General features: G+C 36.5%; 1 protein-coding gene across 11 annotated transcripts in view; it reads left to right on the top strand.

Moving 5' to 3' along the window:
• Window positions 1–20,808, top strand: part of NFX1 (nuclear transcription factor, X-box binding 1) — an 89,132-nt gene that overhangs the window by 39,144 nt on the left and 29,180 nt on the right. For all 11 annotated transcript variants that reach the window (XR_006018750.1, XM_042044480.1, XM_042044488.1 and 8 more), the window contains exons 5-17: window positions 2,123–2,228; window positions 5,715–5,786; window positions 7,484–7,623; window positions 8,581–8,680; window positions 8,819–9,036; window positions 9,798–9,895; window positions 11,279–11,309; window positions 12,461–12,543; window positions 13,084–13,192; window positions 18,376–18,495; window positions 19,193–19,272; window positions 19,607–19,837; window positions 20,121–20,194. Coding sequence is in view for 10 of the 11 variants with exons in the window: in XM_042044480.1 (XP_041900414.1) it covers window positions 2,123–2,228; window positions 5,715–5,786; window positions 7,484–7,623; window positions 8,581–8,680; window positions 8,819–9,036; window positions 9,798–9,895; window positions 11,279–11,309; window positions 12,461–12,543; window positions 13,084–13,192; window positions 18,376–18,495; window positions 19,193–19,272; window positions 19,607–19,837; window positions 20,121–20,194 (1,462 nt within the window). In the remaining variant the exon portion in view is untranslated. The remainder of the gene's footprint in view (window positions 1–2,122; window positions 2,229–5,714; window positions 5,787–7,483; window positions 7,624–8,580; window positions 8,681–8,818; window positions 9,037–9,797; window positions 9,896–11,278; window positions 11,310–12,460; window positions 12,544–13,083; window positions 13,193–18,375; window positions 18,496–19,192; window positions 19,273–19,606; window positions 19,838–20,120; window positions 20,195–20,808) is intronic.

Genomic DNA, 20,808 nt, shown 5'->3' on the forward strand with positions numbered 1-20,808 from the left:
CTGGAACTCCATTTTTTTTAAATTCTATTGACACTGGAAGGTGGCTGCACAGAGAATCACACATATGCCACTTGAAAAATAAAAAGAAAGAAATACTAAGTCCCACATGGTAAATATTTTCATATCCTTATGTAAAAATAGTGACTTTTATGAAATAATGATAGATTTTGGCTGGTATCTTGAAAGCTTTCTTTCTGTAGAAGGAATGGAATAACCTGCATGTGTTATGTCTTTCTTTGTGGCAAGATACACCAAAATAATATACAACTTAAGGATACAGCTGCCTAAACCTTTAAATTGATACAGCAATTTTGTGATTTATGTTGTTCAGGGACACATAGAGCTTAAATAGGAAATAATATTCAGGCTTTTCAGACTTCTATGTAGATAAGTGTTTAATAAAAAAGGTAAATGGCATGAGTACAGCATTCACCAAGCCATAAATATAAAACAAAAAGGAGATATTAATTATTTTACTTAATTGCATAGGTGTCAATAAGTTTTGTTTGGAATCTACACTTCTGTAATCTGTATTGTTTAAATCAGAGTCACTGGAAACTTTCACCTCACTTTCTAGAAAATAGAATGTTCTGAAGTTGAGACAGAAACTTTGTCAGTAAACTTGCCATAAAAGAGATAGATTTGCTAAAATAGGAGAGTTTTATCATTTTACCTAAATGTGTCAGTGAATCAGTTAGAAACAGTGCAATGCAGTTAAGGCAGAGTTTTTGTATGACAGTTGTGAAATCTTATGAGTATAGGGATAATAATTCCGTTAGAATGAACTGACCATGAATGTAAATTAGACCAAATGAAAATTAGACTTTTTAAGACAAGACATCTCTCTGTTAATCAGAAAGAAATTCTCCTGAGCCTAAAGACCGTTTCATGGTTTAGGAGATCTATGGTAAGAACCTTAAATTGTCTGCAGAATTATTACTTGCGGAGCACCATGGAGTAACATAAGAGTTTAATCTTCTGTAGATAATTTTACATTAATGATACTTAATTTGGACATCATCAGTTGCTTATGCAAAGCTATCTTATATTTGATGCAAGGTGCTAATTATGTACTGAATTTGGTTAAGTGTGATTTTTTTTTTTCACACTTTTATGAGGAAATTCTGAGCTTATTTTTCTTCTGAAGCTTCTGATTTTTCGGACTTTCCTGGGTATTCAATTAGTTTAATTGAAACTCAGGTGAATAAGTGCTATCTGTAGCATTTATTCATATTTTCCTAACTTAATACTTGTAGAATATACATAGGTATATTAAAGAGTTAAAATTATGTAATTATGTCACCAAAAATGTATTTTCTTGCTGCTTTTGATTGTCACAACTCAAATTTGTAACACTGGCTCAGTTGCTTGACTGTTAATTTAATTCCTCGCTTGCCAAGAGAGTGTTAATGATGGCAGCTAACCATAACCCTGATGATCATCTCATGCACTTAGAGCTGTGAGATTTGATGGTAGCATCTCAGATTAGTTAGAATATGGTTTAGTACTTATCTGAAATACAGAATACTTGAAGCTAACATACCTCTTGTTTAAGACTTCTGCTTTATTCATGAAAATTCGTCCACTTTTAATGTTTAGATTAGTGTAGAGTCTGCTTCTTTTTATAGAAGTGACTTTCATAATTTGCCCACTCATTTAATTCCCTATTCCCCATTACCATACCAGGTAGATCTTACTTTCTGGGAGTCGTATCTTTTTACTTTTTCCTTTTTTTTTCTCTCTGCTGCGTTGAGACAGCAAGGGAGTTTCACCCTTCAGTTTTCTTAGGTACTGTGCAGCCTGACCAACTATAGGGGGCTTTTAGTTTTCATGTATTTTATCAGTTTAATTTAATGTAAAGTATCAGCTACCTGCATGTCTGCTGATTGAGAGTACAGAAGGAAAGACTCTTCTGGAGCTTGGTCTTCCAATGGTACATTCTTTTAAAGAAGTTGAGTATATATCAGTACAGAAAAATGTAAACATTTGTGTAATTTTTTTGTCAAAGAAGACTACTTGCCAGTATTTAAAATACCACTTTTTCTCTTTGGTATGATATTTTTCACAAATGCAGTCTGGTACTCAAAGCAATAAATATCTTTTTGTCTTTGACGTGGTTTAGGTAAGGTGCATAATCCTGAATGGAATAGAAATGAAATCCCACATAGCTGTGGGGAACTTTGTGGAAAGAAGAGGCAGTGTTTGGACTGCCCGCATCTTTGTAACATGTAAGTAAATGTCTATCATATAAGCATTGAAACGATTTAGAGAAAATTTCTAAAGACTGTATTTGCTTATTTTTTTGACTCCAGGATATGCTTAGAGATTTAGAACCTATAGAGGTTTATAGTTGAGTTGAAGGAAATGGAGGCTATTTGTGTTTGTATGTGTAAAGTGAGTTCATATGAGAGCATGAACAGGAGGTCTACAGGAGTTGTAGCAATATTTCTGTCATATTTTAGGAACTGAACCAGCTGTCTGACTTGGTTTCAAGAATTTTCATTGAAGTAGAGAAATAATAGTGTCTGAAAGTAACTCTGAACAAGTTCAATGGTCCACCAGATGTTTTAGGTGCTGCTATTCATGTAATAATGTGTGAGTATCTTAATTTGAGATCAGTGGTACTTGGTTAAACTGAAAGACGACTTCTTTCCTTTGTTTCTTTTTCTTTTTTTTCGCTTGTAAACTATTGAGGGTAAAAGGGTATTTGCATTTCTTTATTTGTTGAGACCATCAGATAGTTTATCCAGAATCCCTCATGGAGATTTTAATCAGTATATATAATTCAGATTTGTTTTGCTAACATTTATTGGTATAATTCAGTGAAGAGAGGCAAAGGAGAGCACCTCTGTTTCCAATTTTGGATGTTTTACATTAGATTTTTTTTAGTAGTGTAGTAGCATTGCTAAGATTAACACCATTATATGATCTTTTTCAATGTATAAATATGCTTGCTAGTCAGAAACGTAACTTATATTTTGTTACATAGCTTCAATTTCCATGTATAGAAGTTGGTCCTTAATATCTGTTCATGTTTCTGGTTTTGGAAATTTTTAATAGAAGCAGTTGTTTCTGTTCTTGGTACACAGTCAAAAACTTCAGTCATTCCAACAAATATATTGTCATCTGGCACTTATTCCAAGATTTGCTAAAGCTCGGAACTTTACTAGAACTTTACTCTGAACTTTTTATTTAATAATTTCAAATATATTGTAACATTTTACTGAATGTCAGAATAATTCTTTAATACTTCTTTCCCATACATGAAAATGTTGTATTAGATTTCTTTTCTATACTAGATCTGATTTATATTTATGTATTATGTATTTATGCACAAAGATTTGTATTATATTTCATATAAGTGTCATAGGTGTTTTCTTAATTTATAGAATGATGCTAGATCAGATCAACTTTTCAGACTATACTTGATGTAGCTGATACCCTGATCAGAACTCTGATTCTCTTGGAGACCAGCTGCAGGCCTTCATCTTGGGAGGCATATGTTCATGGACATATTTTTTGCCCAATCAGAAATAAGCAGACTTCTTAACCACTTTGAGAACTTCCTGACTGCAAACTTCTGTGTGTGTCTCTGTGCTGAATGAAATTTGAATTTCAGTCTTAACTGCTGTTGTATGGGTCAAGTATATCCTAGAACTGTAGCCATACTGTAGCTTCTGCCTAAACTAAATTGTACCAGAGATTTTAGCACGTGTATAGGTAGGGATGCATAGAGAATACTTAGTTCTAAAGTCAGAAGTTTGATTTCAAAGCATTAGTTTTTGCATTACTACAATTTTTCTGTTCATATTAACAAGAGGTCAGAAAACTGTCTCAGAAACACACATTGTCAAAACTTTGAGAAGTCTGAAAATTAATTGTGCGATGCTGTTCTGACAAAAGGCATCTTGCTATAAGACTCTAGTCTACTATTACCGTTATTTACAACTTTAAAATATTTGTGATCAGTATAAATTGCTGTTGTGTGATACAGTATCATCAGAAAGTGTGCCAGGAATGGGGTTATGGAAGAAACCTTAACATTGCTTGAATATGAGAGTGTTGAGAGAAATAATAGACCAGGTAAAAAACTTAACATGACAAGACTTCTGAAGATGGTGGGCCTTCTCACTTTTCCAAATTATGACCTAGATCATAGTATTTTGAATTTATATCTACTTTAATCTGATTGCTAAGTTTAGAAGTTGGCATCCAGCCTTTAGAATCCTACATGGATCCGTGAGAATTAAAGTCAAGATAGTGAAATATATAGTGCAGTCCTTTTACAAGAGGTTTTCTTGTAAGATTGGTTATCTTGTATGTTGCAGAAAGCATGTTAATTCTCATTGTCTGAAGTTCCACAATACAGTTTTTTAATTAATTCCGTAGTTTTGCTTTCTTCCTGCTTTCCTGTGTACACATCCAGTTCTGCTTTTTTCCCTCCATTTCTTTGTGCCTGCTCTGGTGCTTTTCCAGCTCTTCACTGTGTCATAAAACTGACCTATCAAAAGATGGAGGGTTGTAGTGGTTTTGGTAATTTGTTTTTTGGATTTGCTTTATGTGATGGGGGGTTTTTCATTGTTTTGAATTCATTTATTGTGCAATTGCTTGGCTTTACTGTTAGAGCTGGCATAGCTTGAGTGATAGATTAGGCCTTATTGTCAGCTGGGAGGAGCAGTAGAGGAAGAAAGGAAGACAGACCACTGTTGACGAACTGAGGCATGACTCAACTATATAGCGTATGACTGTAGTAACTGGTGTACTAATTAGTACTTGTAGTTACTGTCCTTGAGGAATTTAGTAGTTACCATGTAACTGGGTAGTCTGTGTTTATGGGCTTTTCTGGTGTTTCTGGGTTTTTTCTTTTTCTTTGGCTAGGATGTCTATGCTGGTCAGTCCTGGCCAATAATAATTGCTCCAAATGAGAGCTGCTGTTTTTACAAATGAAAGGAACTGGGAGCTGGCTGAGCAAGAGTGCAGACAAAATAGTTAAGTATAATTTCACAAACCTGGGCTTGTCTGTACCCAACTAAGGTCTTACATGCAGATAGGGAATATCTCGTGTTTCTTGAAGTAGGAGGTAAGATCTGGTAATCATGTAATGGACTGGAATTGATGACACTCACAGGAAACTTCTCTTGATGGTAAGAAAAAAAACGGAGGCAGACTTGCTGTGTCTCCCATGTGTTACCTTACAGGAAGAGGAGCAACACCTCTTACTGGTGGCACTAGAAGTGCTGAGTTCAAAGATAAAACCACCAGCTCAAAGGAAGAAATTAACAGAGAAGGTTTTATCTTTAATGTGTTTAAGATCACCAAGGAAATAAATACATTAATAGTTTGGACATAAGATGATTGTTTTGGTTATTATCAATGATGAGCACAGTTGAGTTGATGCATGTTTGCTGGTGAAATGGTGAAATGCAAAATATCAAATGTGTCAGTAGCATAGTTGATTTGTTAATAGTACAGTTAATTTGACAGCAGCAGGAGTACAGTTTTTCCTTCAACATTAGTGATCTTTGAGACTGATACAACTGTCATAATCAAATAATTTTTTCTTGTGTTAAGACTGCTTTCATACCCTGCAGGAGTGAGTGTAGGAGTCCTGTATAATGTTCTGATAATGCACTTAGGGTTGGGTTATGCTGGATTGTGTCTCTGGGAGTGTAATAAAGCTAAATTTAACTTTGCTTTTTTGACTTACTTTTAAGTCTGTGCCACCCAGGACCTTGCCCTTCGTGCCCAGCCTTTGTGACAAAAACTTGTGAATGTGGACAAACAAGGTGAGGGTGCTTCCACTATGCAAACAAATTTTAGTTATTATAAACAAACAAAAGAACAGTTTAAAATTTTATATATTAATTTTTTTCTTTCTTGCAGTTTATTCAAAATATGCTGAACAAAGTTCAATCTGAGCATTAACTTTTATTTGTGGTTAAAATAATTTGGAGAATTCTATATTTTGAAAAAATGCAGTTACTTTCAATTTATCAAGAAAGAAAGTCAAAATAACAAACAAAGACTTGTCAGTTTATGATACATGTAGCTGAATTGTCTGAGCAGTCTGTGAACTGGTTCGATTTTGAAATCCTGTACTAGTATTTATTCATTTTATTTGCTAGAAGACTCAGAAAAAGTACTAGAAAAAGGTTCACATCTTTTCTGTCTGTGTAGAATGAGGTCTTGAATTACTTAATTCCAGAAATAATTTCAAAAATAACACATGCTTTTCTCAGAAACTGTACAGAGAAGTCTGTAGTGTATTCCAGACTTGAAGGCTGTCTCTTCCGTGCATGTTTGGTGCATATAGTGTCATTGCCAACAGCAGTATGGGGTACTACCTATACTATGTGTGATCTCTTATAATCAGTTGGCCTGAATCTTTAGAATCCCTTTTTCTATTTACCTAGAACTGATTCTGTGTAATAAATTGTTTGCCTAAGCTTGTTTACAGAACCAAAACAAACATAAACCAATTTCAGTGTTAGCATTCTTGCTCTGGAAAAAAGATTTTTCAGACTTTCACAATTATTTGTCAGTTTGAATCTAGTAGTACACAATTTTTCAGAAGAAGGTACTGCAATTTCTGTGGCAGTATTTGTAGGTAAAAGCACTTTGTCTTCAGCAGAAAAACGGATTGGTTGTATATTACTGAATTATATCTTCCGTAGTAATATCACCTCTTTATTGTTTTGGGGGGTTGTTTTTTTGTTTGGGTTTTGTTTGTTTTGTTGTTGTTTTTCTGACTCCTTCTTTCATTTAAAAGTTTAATAGATGCAAAACTTTGTTTTGTTATTTTTTCCAGATGTTACCTACTTCACCAGATTACTGGTTTTTGTGATACTACACTTGATACTTAAAACTTGCTTCAAAATAGCATTATTTCATATGTACTGTATAAGCATCCAGGGTATATGGCATGGCATCACTGATGTTAGGATGTTTTAAAATTACTATTTCAAATAGACCTTTTACAGCCATTGTATGAGCCATCCAGAGTTGAAAAAATAGGAGAATTGATTTTGTCCCATTTTTTGACAATTTAATTAAAAACTCAGTTATTTTCATAGACTACTGACCCACTGTTAAGGCCCATATCCCTATCTTCATTGTGCTCAATGGATTTAGGATTGTTTAAGTCTTCAGAAAGATGTCTGGATTAGAAATATCTGCTTCTCTGACAATGCATACATGAGTTTATACATCAGGTTCCAAGTTTTAGTGTCACCTTGGGTTGTTTTCCCCTATTTTCACCCCAGGAAAAATTCTGTAGACTAACTGCTGTGATAGGTGTTTTACTTTAGTGAGGTGGAAGAGGGGAAGCAAGGGAAAAACTAGTGTTATTTCCTGAAGACTTTCATTAGTAAATTATGGTGCCTTTTGAAGACTTTGGCATTTTACTGAAAATGTATTTCCCTTTTTATTAAATACTGTGTAGATGTCAAGGTAGCTGACAGGCTATGGTGTCATTTCTCTGCAGTCATTCAGTTCGCTGTGGCCAATCAACAAAAATTCATTGTTCTAATGTATGTGGAAATACTTTAAACTGTGGAAAGCACAGCTGTACTCAAGTGTGCCATGCAGGAAAATGTTCACCTTGCCAGTTAACAGTACAACAAGGTAAGTACTGAAATGCTTTACGGGTATCCACCCTATACAATTAAAACAAGAGGGTGAAAAAAACCAGTACCAAGAGGTAAGTGCCAGTTTTTACTTAACACAACCAAAATCTATCGTTGGAATCCTGCCACGATGATTAGGCTGTTGGAGCATGTGCCTTATTAGGACAGGCTGGTGATACTGGACTTCGTTAGCTTGAGAAGGCTGAGTAGTGGCATTTCAGTAGCTAATAGGTAGTTTAAGAAGGCAGAGATAGGCTATGCATATGTGAAGGATGAAAGACAATGGGCTTAAATTCCTTGTAACTAGCTGTAAGGAAAACATCTTTTCTTGGGGGTTTTCAAGACCCAACTGAATAAAACACTGAGTAATGTGGTCTGATCTCATTGCTTTTAGGTAAGGGCTTGGACTAACTAATCCTTTCTTACCTGAATTGTCCTCTGATCCTACTGATCATAGTATACCACACTGATCCTACTATAATTATAAGAATTAATTAGACAGTACATGGAAGAAGAATAGAAAAAGGTATAGGAAAACACATTACAACAAGCTTCTCTTGATTTCTGTTAAAATTTTCTAAATTTGATCTTGAATGGAAATTAAATTAACTATGTATGCCAGTATATAAATAATTTTATAGAACAGTTTATACAGAAAACGGCAAGTTAATTTTCTCAACTTTTAAGGTAATAATTAACTTATATATACTGCTTTAATAAATAAACTTTTTGTGCACATAGTACTGCTTTATCAAAAGAAATAATGCTGGAATTCCAGCTTACGTAGGACAAAAACCCTTCATTGATGAAGTAAATCTAAAGAGGAGCAACTTCTTTATTCTTCTAAAAATTGACTTTAAAACTTTTTTACTTTTTATCTTTTTATATTTGCTGGAGGTGTTTTGTCACTGATACTCTCTTGTGTTGTTTTCTATGGGATATTGCTTTCTTTCAGTGTGTTACTGTGGAAGCAACTTTAAAGAAGTATTGTGTGGATCAAAGGAAGAATTCTCTGACGGTTTTGGGAGTTTCTCATGTCAGAATATATGTGGCAAGTAAGGTCACTATAACTTACACTTTTAAAAAGAAAAAGGTCGTTCTATTCACAATGATTTATTGTAGTACTCTTGGGATAATTCCCCTTTTAATTTTTTTCTTGTTTTCTCTTTTGTTTCTTCTACATTTTTTTCCAGAAAATTAAATTGTGGGAGGCACAACTGTAAGCAAGTATGCCATCCTCAGCCTTGCCAGCTCTGTCCACGACTTCCACAAGTTGTATATCGTTGTCCCTGTGGTCAGACTCCTCTCAGCAAGTTACTCGAACTAGGATGTGTTGAACGTAAAATTTGCACAGATCCTATCCCATCATGCGGAAAAACATGTGGCAAACCTCTTTCCTGTGGTAGCTATGGTAATTAGAAATTTCTGTATCAGAGTATTTGAAGTATCTCATAGTGTCACTGAAATTCACCGGAAGTCAGGTGAATAGAACTCCTTTACATCAACGTAGCATTGAGAAGCAGGCATTCTTTATTGCGGCACCAGATGCGGGGGGATAGCTCCACCTAGCGTGCATTCTGATTCTCTGCAAGTGCGTTTCTTACATACCTTAATTACATACATCTGCATCACAATTTGCAGAAATCTCGTACATATTATAATTGCTCATTACCATAAAACCCTCCTCCTGGCTCAGGCTTTTTATGGTCGTATTTTGGCTGTGGTTGCATTCCTAAGCCAAATGTACTACCCTCCCCCCCTTCCCCCCTGCCTCCAAAGTCCCTTTATCTTCCTTCTGTCCCTGCTCGGTAAGCAGATCCTGCCCACCCTGTTCCTTTTGTTAAAAGTACACAGACACAGTCCTTGTTCTTAGATTAACCCTTCAATATCAGTAGTTTTAAAAACAAAACAAAAAACCATGGTCTTTAAATGTTTAATTTCAAGAAATAAATATTTTATTAGCTATTTTGAGTTTTAACCAAAATGAGTGTAAAAACCACTGCAGGTTGTGCAGTCTGGCTGTTTGTTCATAATAATGAAATCAGGAATAAAAATCGGGAAATAAAACTGCACATAAGCTTAGTATCTTTGACCAGTGATGTTCCTGATAAATATGAAGTTCCAGGTCATAGACTTTTTTTATTCTTAATATTTGTATTTTCATTTTGCTAGAGTTCATTCATACATGTGAAAGCCTTTGCCATGAAGGAGACTGTAGACCATGTTCTCACACATCAAATATTTATTGTAGGTGTGGCTTCAAAAAAAAGGTGAGTGTGTAACCATGGAAACAGGTAATCCTTACTGCTTTTTAAAGCTGTGGAGAAAAAGGAGCTGAAGAAGCATAAGAAGTGCTGTGCTCCTCAGTTGCAAGAGCCACATTGTATACTAACTGATAGATGGTAACTAGATTATACTGTGAAGTGGTAACATGCTATTTACTATGAAAGCAATTTTAAAAGTATTATGGCAGAGCTTGCACTGAGTTCTATTAGTGTAAATGGTCTGCAAAATCCTGTATTACTCTGGAGTATTTATATAGCACAAGGAATGGTAGTTTGCCAAGAGTAAACTGAGAGAAGAAAGGCAGCCTAATGAAAACTTCATAGCAATAGCTTGTAGACTCCTGTAGAAGTTTTCGTAGAGACTATGTTGTTACTGATTTCCATTCTTTGTACATTTATATAATGTTTTGTTATTTAGTAATTATTATATTTTTATATTATATCAGCTATTGTTATTTAGTAATTATTATATTTTTGAACTATGCTACTTTCTGTAATCATAGCTTTGAAATTTTTGGCTACTATCACAGTTATATTTTTCTGACCTGTTATATATCATCTGCAAGTAGAGATGGCTTCTGAGTATATGAGTCTGTAGGTGCATAGAAATGACTGAGAGTTTAATAGAAGTTGGAACAGTTTTCTCCTACAAGTTTGCTGAAAGTAGTTATGGGGTAGAAGGCTTTACATTGCATTTTGAGTCCTGAAATAAAGTAGTGAGGTTTTGGGTTTAGTTCATGAAGTTTCTCACACAGCTGAAAGATGCTTCTTAAAAAAGAGTGAACTACACTGATAACTTAAATCAGTCATGAAAAATGTGATAGTCAGAAATGTCAGCTTAGAATATAAAGGTGTGGTGAAGGGTTAAAATGTCAATAATATTATTTTCATCCATCACATTTTATTTTCATATTGAGATCTTTAGGTATAACTTTGTATAGCATAACATTTGGCTTCTTCTTTATTCTTTTCTTCCATTCTTCTGTCAGACTTGCAATTTTGACAGTTGGTCAAAGCGCAAATTTATGCACTCTTGTCAGTATCCTCTGGGAAAGCTCTATTGGTTTCCATTATGCAAATTTCTGGTTTCTTGGGACAAGCCTGATTCTCTCCGTTTACAGTGACAGTTTACAGTGGAGAATACAAAACTACATTTTTAAAAAATTTTTATTGAATCTTTGAGGAACAAATGTTGTGTTAAAAGATTTGAGGATATTTTTTTCCAGTTTTTATTTCACTTTTGAATACAGATGTGTTATACACATGGAAACTGAGTGTGCTTCTTTCATGTGACCAAGTGTTTTCTAGATAAGTATGTTTCAGTTGTTTCATCTATTCTAATCTAATGGCTCCCTGTTTGCTTCCTAGGAAATCCCATGTGCTCTTCTCAGAAATAAAGGTACAAGGTTATGATACATATATAATGTAAAACTGTTTTTAAAACTATACACAGCTCGTAGTAATTTGGGGTTTGATTGACAAAGTTGGCAAACAGCTGATCTGTACTGCATCTTTTATCCATACTTCCATGCCAAATTGGTTATTTCTGCTGCTCATTCATGGTGCTGGTCATGCTGCTATGTTTGGGAAAAGGTTTGAAATAAACATCTTTAGTTTTCATTCATCTTCTGTGTAAGGAAAGACTTCTTCACATTTGATCTGAAAGATTTCAGACAATGTCTGTTTTATTTTGAACAGTTTCTTATGCCACCTGCCATATTCAAAAGGTTGTCCTCCCCCTCCTGCTCCCCCCATCATCCTATATAACTTTGGTCAACTTGCACAGCTCAGATTCAGTGTAATGGTTTTAATCTGCTCTTGCCTGTGTTTCTGGGGAAATACAAGCTTTGATTCTGCTTCACATTGTATGGTGCTGATCTTTGCAGCTGGTCATTGCATCTGACCTTGGCAGAGTTCCCGTTTGATGCTTCTTGGTATTCTGGATGTAACATCTCAAAATTCCCCTCAGTGAAACCTTTACTTGATTGACCCCTATCATACTGAGGTGTTTATTTACAAGATATATAAGGAAGTAATATGCATATTTCCTAATTTGAGCTTTTGTCTATGAAGACTTTGCTCTTAATGGAGTCCAGAAGTGATTCCTTTTGTTAGCTGTGTATGGTAATAAGGATGTTCTTTGTTAGCAGTAGTTTTATGAGCATACAGCAATAGTTGTTTTTAGCTGACTTTTACTGCCCCACCAGTTCAAGCAGTCTTAAATTGGATGTTTGTGGTACTTCAGTGTATCAGAATATCCTGTTTTCTTTGTTCTATTGTGTGAAAATAAACTTGCTTCATGTATTCTGCTTTCCAAAATCCTTTTGAACAAGGGTTTCTTTAAAGAAAGGCAAGTGCCCACATGGGGAATTAGTGAGGGCAAACAAGTAATTTAAGTTTGCTTGCTGGCTTACCCTGTGTTAGTCTCTCCTAGACCATGCCCTGCAACAGCCTTAGCATAATACTGTGATTGCAGCTTTTGTTCTGAGCATAAGCAAAGACCTAAAAGTTAGGACTTTTGGGACGCTTTTTTTTTTATGTTTTTAATAGCTGCTATTACATTCATGTGTGACAAGCGGTGCAACAAGAAAAGATCATGTGGACGACACAAGTGTAATGAAGTTTGCTGTGTGGTAAGTGTACATGTGGTTTTTTAAAATTGTTTGATGTGATGTGTGTTTGATTTTGGTTGTGATGTTAACGGTCTTTTTTTCTTTTGTATCTTTCCATTTTTGTGCATCTTCATTCTCTATTTGCAGTATTGGTCATGCTCAAAAAGTTTGTGTGTGTGCATTTATTTTGCAAGTTTTGTTTTGTAGTTGTCATTATAAATGTAAAACTGCATTTCAGCCTAAATGCAGTTCAATCAGTGTAAAGGTGCTTTTTGTCAATGCAGTGATTCCAGGGAGAATGGAGAGGGAAAGCATATTACTTAACAGAAGAAGCATAAACTATGTAGCTGTGTCTGTAACAGAAGTCTTAACAGAATCTGCTTTAAAAATTGTGTATCCATACAGTGATGGAAAAACTGTATAGATCTGGCCTAAGCTGTTGTTTGCACTCTACAGTTTTGTCAGTCTATTATTAGAAGTAGATTGTGACCTCAAAGAGAAAAAAATAACCAATAGCGTTTATAGTTCAATTCTGCTTTTTCTTTTTTTGCCTTCTCTTAGGACACAGAACATAAGTGTTCTTTGGTTTGTGGTCGTAAACTCAACTGTGGGCTTCATAGATGTGAAGAACCCTGCCATCGGGGCAGTTGTCAAACATGCTGGCAAACAAGTGAGTTATGTGCAAAAGTACTTAATTGTTATTTATTATAGAAATACATTTATATCTCTGTCTGACTCTGACCAGTTAATGTGATCTATTTCACATTGGTGAAAAGGAGAAAGACAAGGTGATGTAGATTGTAAGGATACTGTTTACAGCTCAAAGTGTCTTAGCTGCAGTAGTACATGTGTCTCTCCTATATTTTATGCACGTGGATATAGTCAAAGACCTCCACTTTATGGAGACCAACTTTTCATGGAAACATCCTGGAAAAGAGAAGGTGCTGGAGCCTCTGAAGCTCACTGTACTTGAAACAGTATTGTAGTCTGTCTTAATAGCCTATGAGTATGATGTGCATGTTGACTGTACCTCTCATTAGAAAAATAAATATTTGTCTGTCCGAACATTTCTCTTTACAAAGCAAAATAGTCATCTTAATGTCTCAGGGGTCCTGGTAGTAACTTCTGGTCTAGTTGAGTCAGAATGCAGAGATTTTTCTGAGCAGTTGTTTTTCTTCACTGAATTCCATGGGTTTAATAATTAAGGTAATTAAAATTCTCCACATTGCTGCAATATTTTTGAGGATTGTATTTCACTCTCAGATTAAAGGAGACCTAAGGATTGCCTCCATTGTTGAATGTGATACAATCTAGTGGTTAATGTTCCCTGCTGAAATTTTTCTGAATACAGGAAAAGCAGCTACCTACTTCAGGAACTAGATTATTATGGTAGTTTAGCTTAAATCTCTGTGTCCATGAAGTTTCCAATTCTGAATCTGTCCAGAGATAAATCAATTAAGCAGTGTCTTTAAAGATGTCTTGCTTTCTCTGGATGCTGCTAGTTGAGATTTCAGATGCATGCATTGTAGGATTCTATATGATTCTGACCCTGTAGTTGATGTGAGTCCTTCTCAGCACTCAGAAGGCCATTCTTGACTCTGATTCAGCTGTCTAGCCAGCACTTTGCAGTTGGCTTATATTAGCCATGGTATCAAATGCCATGGCATGGTCAGCTGTAAGTAATTTCCCTACTCATTAGATTGGATTTCTTGCCCCTGCTTTCATCTCCACTACTGTTTTTGCTAGGAATGGTGAGGACTGACATCAAGATATAATACTGGAGTGCATCTACACCTCTGTGTGCTTCCCAGGTACTTTACTTTTCCAGTGTATTTCCGCAGTGCTGATAAGTGTGGTCCCTTTCTGTGCCAGGGTCTCTTTATGCATACCCCATCTACTTCAAGACAGGAATACATCTCTTGGGGAAAATAAAAAATGTCAGCATTAGAGACAATGCATTTAAAAAAAAAAGTTTTCAGATACTGTATTGCTGCCCTTTGGATCAGACGTTTCTGCACTCTGTCCCCATTATCCTGATTAGTGCAAGTAAGGGACTTCTCATTATAATATTCTTCACCTATAACTTCTCATCAATATAAAGCAACTAGTGTGGCTGTCTAACATTCAGGTCTTCCAGAGACCTTGGTGCCTGGTCTTTCGTCTTGTTGGACTAAGGAAGATTTGTAGCTTTGAAGCATAGAGTATTATAGGTTGTTTCAAGACCTGTAGTGAGGGACAATAAAGCCCTACTCTTTCCCATGCTTCCTTTCCACAGAAAGTCCATGGACATTCTGAATCTTTTCTACTTTTGCTTTCTGCTTCTTCCTTCTAACCCATAACATTTTGTTCTCCCTAGCATTCTTATTTGCTGGAATTTGTTGTAGTTTAGTCTCCTTAGACAAAAATTGCGATTCTTTTTACTAACTGCTGTACTTCAAAATACATGGGCAAATGAGTAGGATCTGGCCTGAGATTTAACTGATGAAACAGATCATAAAAAATAACCAGACTTGAGAAGTTTCTGAACACAGCAAAAACATTGAAAAGCTGAAAAAAGTTTCGAATAGGAAATTTCACATCTATTCCTCACCCATAAGGGTGAGAGATGTCTGAGCTTCACAAGTAATTGGAGATGGGAGGTACAGGGAATCTTTTAGGGGGCGGAATTTCTCAAGGCCAACAGAACTCTGGTAGTTGTGTGATGCTGGTATAACCACACTAATGATAGCAGAAATAGCAGATTTGGGTACAGATGTAGCTGAACTTGGGACCAGTGGGTGTAGTGGGTTTGCATCCAGGTTTTGGAAGCAAGGGACTGCAGGATTGGCTTCTGTGAGAAGCTGCTAGAAGCTTCCCCTATGTCCAGCAGAGTCAATGCCAGCTGGTTCCAAGATGAATCCACCACTGGCCAAGGCCAAGCCAATAAGGAATGACAGTAACATCTTAAATACGTGATAACATATTTAAACAGTAAGAAAGGTTATTGAACAGATATAATTGCAGCCGGAGAGAAGAGGAGGCAACTATGCAGACACTTAAGATCAATGAAAAAGGAGGGGGAGAAGGTGCTCAGGTACTGAAGCATAGCAACTATTGGGGAAGACCATGGTGAAGCAGCTGTGCCCCTGCACCCCATGGAGGTCAACAGGGATACAGAGATCTACCTGCAGCCTACAGAGGAACCCCATGCTGGAGCAGGTGGATGCCTGAAAGAGGCTGTGAACTGGTGGGAGTCCTGTGCTGGAGCAGGCTCCTGGGAGGGACCTGCAGACCTGTGGAGAGAGGACCTTGCACTAGAGCAGGTTCCCTGATAGAACCTGTGACTCTCTGGGGGGACCGCATTGGAGCAGGCTTTGCCTGAAGGACAGCACCCTATGGAGCAGTGACCCACACTGGAGCAGTTTGTGGAGAACTGTTGCATGTGGGACTGACTCATGTTGGAGAAATTAATGGAGAGCTCCCCATGGGAGGACCCAGCTCTGGAGCAGGGAAGGACTCTTCTCCCTGAGCAGCAACAGGAATGTGTGATCAAATGCCAGAACAATGTGTGATCAACTGCCCCATTCCCTGACCCCTGCGCTGCTGGCGGGCAGGAGGTAGAACCTGGGAAAGAGGGAAGGGTGGGGGAAAGGTGTTTTTAAGATTTATTTTACTTCTCAATATCCTGCCCTGATTTTATTAGAAATAAATTCAGTTAGTATCCCCAAGTTGAGTCTGTTTTGCCTGTGATTATATTTGATGAGTGACCTCTCCTGGTCCTTATCTCAAGTCATGAACTGTTCGTTATATTTTCTTTCCTCTGTCTGTGGAAAGGAGTGATAGAGCAGCTTTGGTGAGTGCAGGGCATCCAGCCAGTTCAAGTGACTTTAATGGGGAAAAAAATACTTTGTTAGGTTATTTGGGAGGAATCAAGGTGGATGCATGGACAAACGAGTGAAGATAAAAAATAAAAAGATGCCATTTGGACAAATGAAGCTGTTGGTCAACTTTTGTGATAGAGATCTGTGCACTTCGTGTCCGCTGTCTATCCTGTCATAGTTAAGTTTTAATATCTTTCCACGTAGTCCCATTCTCTGTTCAGTGTGTTAGAGTTCTTGAGTGCCAGCAGCTGGAAGCTTGGCTGCATATCATGAGAGCCCATAGTCTTTACGCTAGCAACTGAGAGACCAGGTTGATGTATCCTATGTGCGAGCAGCTGGAGAATGGGATCGTAAATTATAGGGACCCCTTGATCTGGGTGCCAGCAGATGGAAAGATGAGAGTTTGCACGCAGTTTTCTAACAAGCTTGCTTCAAAGCTGGATTAAATAGCTAGTAGGAGGAGATCTGCCTCTGGAAATACCCAAGGTTTTCAGCCAGTGACTGGGAAAGGAGTCTGTCCAGGCATGGATATTAGACAGAGCCTTTGCTAGTATTTCAGATTCATGAATGGGGTGCGCATGTGAATTTGGAGTGAATTGTGTATACGTGTGTGTGTGTGTGTGTGTGTCTTGTGTGTGTGTGTGTCTTCACTAATAAGCTTCTGTCCTGATGAGCTTAAGAGAAAGAAGAGGACTTAGCTATTGGTATTCCTCTTTACATGAATGTTGTTACTCAGCTGGCTTTGTGTTACTCTGTTATCTGGTCGTCTTATTGCCATGTATTTATTGTGTGTCTCGTCTCTCTGGAATGTGTGTTGAGTCTTGCTCTAGCCTGGACCTGCATATTGATCTAGCAGCCATCAATATCTATAGAAGTGGGACAGTAGGAACATTTGGGTGTTTAGAGTTCAACAGGTTTTGCTTTGGTAGACGAGGAAGGAAGAATCCGGTGATTCCTGAGTTAGAGAACTTGATGAATTCAGAAGCTTCCTTAACACTCATCTTCCCCTCAGGTTAGAATTGTTGGTTTGTATTTTTGTTGCCCCTTTATTCTCTTACCTCCTCCACCATTTGCTGTTGTTCTCCCTGATCCACTACCTCTTTATTCTTTTATAGACCAATCGTATTCTCTTTTTGTTCTCAGATCTCTTTCTATACGATGTCAAATGTTTTATTAGTGTTCTGTTTTTCTAAACATTTATCTGTTCGAACTGTAGTTTGCATTGCACTCAGTCTGCCAGTTTCTTTATAGTCTGAAAAAAAGCAGTGAATTATATTATTTTTTGTGCAGTTTTCATTGGGGTGGTGTATGTCAGTAGTTCTATTACTTTGTTTATCACTGAGATTTGGATCTTTTAAGAGTTTAAAACTTGTTTCCCAAACACAGAAGATAAAAAAAGCACTCAGAATAAAATGGGTACTGCCTAAGACAGAACTTCCAAAACATACAAAGTTGGATTTGAAGTGTTTGGACAGGTTCATAAGATGCTTATGAGGATCCATGTTATACTAAATACCATAAAAAAGACTTGCTGTCTTTTGATAATTTTCTTTGGAATCTTTATGGTACTATATTCAGGGCTTGGCAAAATGACAGAATCTAAACACTGGTCTGAAAAAGTGATGTCGGGAAGTTTGGAACACAAAATTTCAGTGATGGGCCTTCTGGAAGGGAATTCAACCTCTCCTTTTTTAAATCAAAGGTAGAACAGCAAAGCTTTCAACTTGATATGAGCATTTTGCTGGCTCTGGTTCAAAATGTTGATGTGAAAGAACCACTCTAAAAGCAAAGCATAATTCCTAATGAAGTCATCAGAGTCTAGTTTTCTTGTGGGAGCCATGAAAGCTAATAAATTCACTAATTTCAAATACTAGTGCTTAATATAAAAAAAACAAAGCTGAAGTAAAACATTTGCATGTTGTGTAAAGATTTCTCATAGAGGAAACATGCAAATACATGCAGCCACTAGGATATATTTGACTTTTTTTTTCAGGTTTTGATGAGTTAACTTGTTATTGTGGTGAATCTGTGATATACCCCCCTGTTCCCTGTGGCACTCAGCCACCAGAGTGTAAGAAGACATGCACCAGGCCACATGACTGTGATCATCCAGGTGAGTTAAGCCGTTGCATTTTGAGTGGGTTTTTTGGCGTTTTGTTATTGTTGTTTGTTCGGGTTTTTTGGTTGGTTGGTTTTGTTGTGTGGTTGTTTTTGTTCTTTTTATTTTAATTTGGGGTTCTTCTAATCAAAATGTAGAAAAGTATGCATATGTCTATTTGAAAATAGATTTCCAAGGGTCTACACTAAAAAGCCAACCAGCTAAAAACTTGCAATGAGTACTACTAGTGGTACTTCTCACTGGTAAAAAGCACTGGCGTTTTTTCTTATTGTTATTAATAGTCACAACACATTAAATGCTGTATTCCAAAGATCAAGTGCTCTATTGAAACAGTAGGATAAACTAGTGAACAGTTAGTTTCTATGTTCCTTGGAATTACACTGGCTGATCACAAAATAAATAGCGTGGGTCCAACAGTTTCTGACAAATTTTGCCTGAGTGTATAACCCTACTCAGAAGTTAGAAAATTACGTGCTATTTAATTTAGAAATTATAGAGAATATTCACCTAAACACTTGGCATCATAATTTTTTAAGAATATATTATTCTTGTGTGAAGCATCATCCTTCCCATAAATTGTGTAGTTTTGAAATGTAAACTCATGTTTAATAGTCTTTACTGTCTCCTTTAAGGCATTCAACTGAAGTATGCTAATAAAACTGTTACGACTTTTATATTTCTGTGACTGCAGTGTACCATTCATGTCACAGTGAGGAGAAATGTCCCCCCTGTACCTATCTCACTCAGAAATGGTGTATGGGCAAGCATGAAGTAAGTCTGGAGAATTAATATTTTTGAATACTAAACAGTTTTTTAGGACTGTAGGCTTAGATTTTTGTGGCTTCTTTGGAATGGAATATTTTACTGGAGTTGGAGTTTAATGTGATTAAATTGGAGATGTAAATCTTTTATTCCAAATGCATTCAAACCAACTGCTGTATTGGGCTATAGTATAAAGCAAAACTCATTCTTTGGCCTAAGACCTTTTAGTATTAAGGTGCTTATGTGGGCAGTGCCAAATGAAGGTGTGAACAGTAAAAGCACTTTGAGACTTCCATTGATAATTTTTACTGTTAGTTGTCATCTTTTTCCTTTCCTCTTTCAGCTGCGAAGTAATATTCCTTGTCATCTCACTGACATTTCCTGTGGACTTCGCTGCAATCAAATGTTAAAATGTGGAATGCACAAATGTAAACGAATCTGTCATAAAGGAGAATGTCTTATAGATGAAGAGTGTAAACAGCCATGTATTATTCCAAGGCTATATTGTAATCATCCATGTATGGCTCCATGTCATCCTTCTTCACCCTGCCCGTCAATATCCTGCTGTGCAAAGGTTAGATACCCAAAGAAAATTCACTGCAAAGTCACAGGTGAATTGTATGGTTTAATTATCAGCCAGTAACAGTTGTGACATGTTTGTATATTGATAGCATGACATTTTTTCTGTAAACTTAAAATACGGATTTTTTAAAAATAAAACTATTCATCAGTTTTAGTTAGCCATTATTCCACTAAAATGGGACTTTTAAAATTAATAAATTTATATCCTTCACACCCCTCCATGGCCATAAAAAGACAAAACTTTTAAAAAGCTGTTCACTTGTGTGATATGGCAGGTTGATCTTCAATGTGAATGTGGAAGAAGAAAGGAGAGTATGATTTGCTCAGAAGCATCCAATACATATCAAAGGTTGGTACAGTAATAATTTTTTCAATTCCTTACTGGACTTACTGCTTCGCAGTTTGATTAAATTGCAGACTTGACTAAATATATTTAGTTCACAAGCTTTTTCGTGTTTTTCGTACTTTGACATACGGTGGTTTTGGGGGGTTTTTTGGTACTTCCTTGAGCTTTCATACCAGCCATGCTGCATTAGAACACATTTCTCTTTTTGCTGTTGTTAATCTAACTATGGTGGTGTGTCAAAGCTTGACTCTCCCGTATGTGGGCCTCTATTCTACCCACACTGAGCAATTAGGTACAGATGAATTTGTCAAGTCCAGATGCAGGCTCCTGAATGTATTTGATTGCAGTCCATGTGTGACTTGCTCTCTGAGTTTCCAATCATGTGTGTTGGAACCTAGTCAGTAGAGATGGTGGATGCTAAAGAGTGATTTAAAGTAATTCTGAAATAGATAAATTTAGGCAGGAGAGCTTTGGCGTCTAAATCTTGGGGTTTAATATGCAAACTGAGCCCTACCCAACTCTATTGCAATAGTCTCCAGACCCTATTTCTAGACCTACTTCTCTTTCTCATATGCAAGAGAGCAAGGAATGGACAAGGAAAAGAAGAAAAGTGGGGC

The sequence above is a fragment of the Corvus kubaryi genome, unplaced genomic scaffold, assembly GCF_017639235.1.
Source record: "Corvus kubaryi isolate FWS band 111438036 unplaced genomic scaffold, C.kubaryi_AGA036_p1.0 37398, whole genome shotgun sequence".
NCBI classification, from domain to species: domain Eukaryota; kingdom Metazoa; phylum Chordata; class Aves; order Passeriformes; family Corvidae; genus Corvus; species Corvus kubaryi.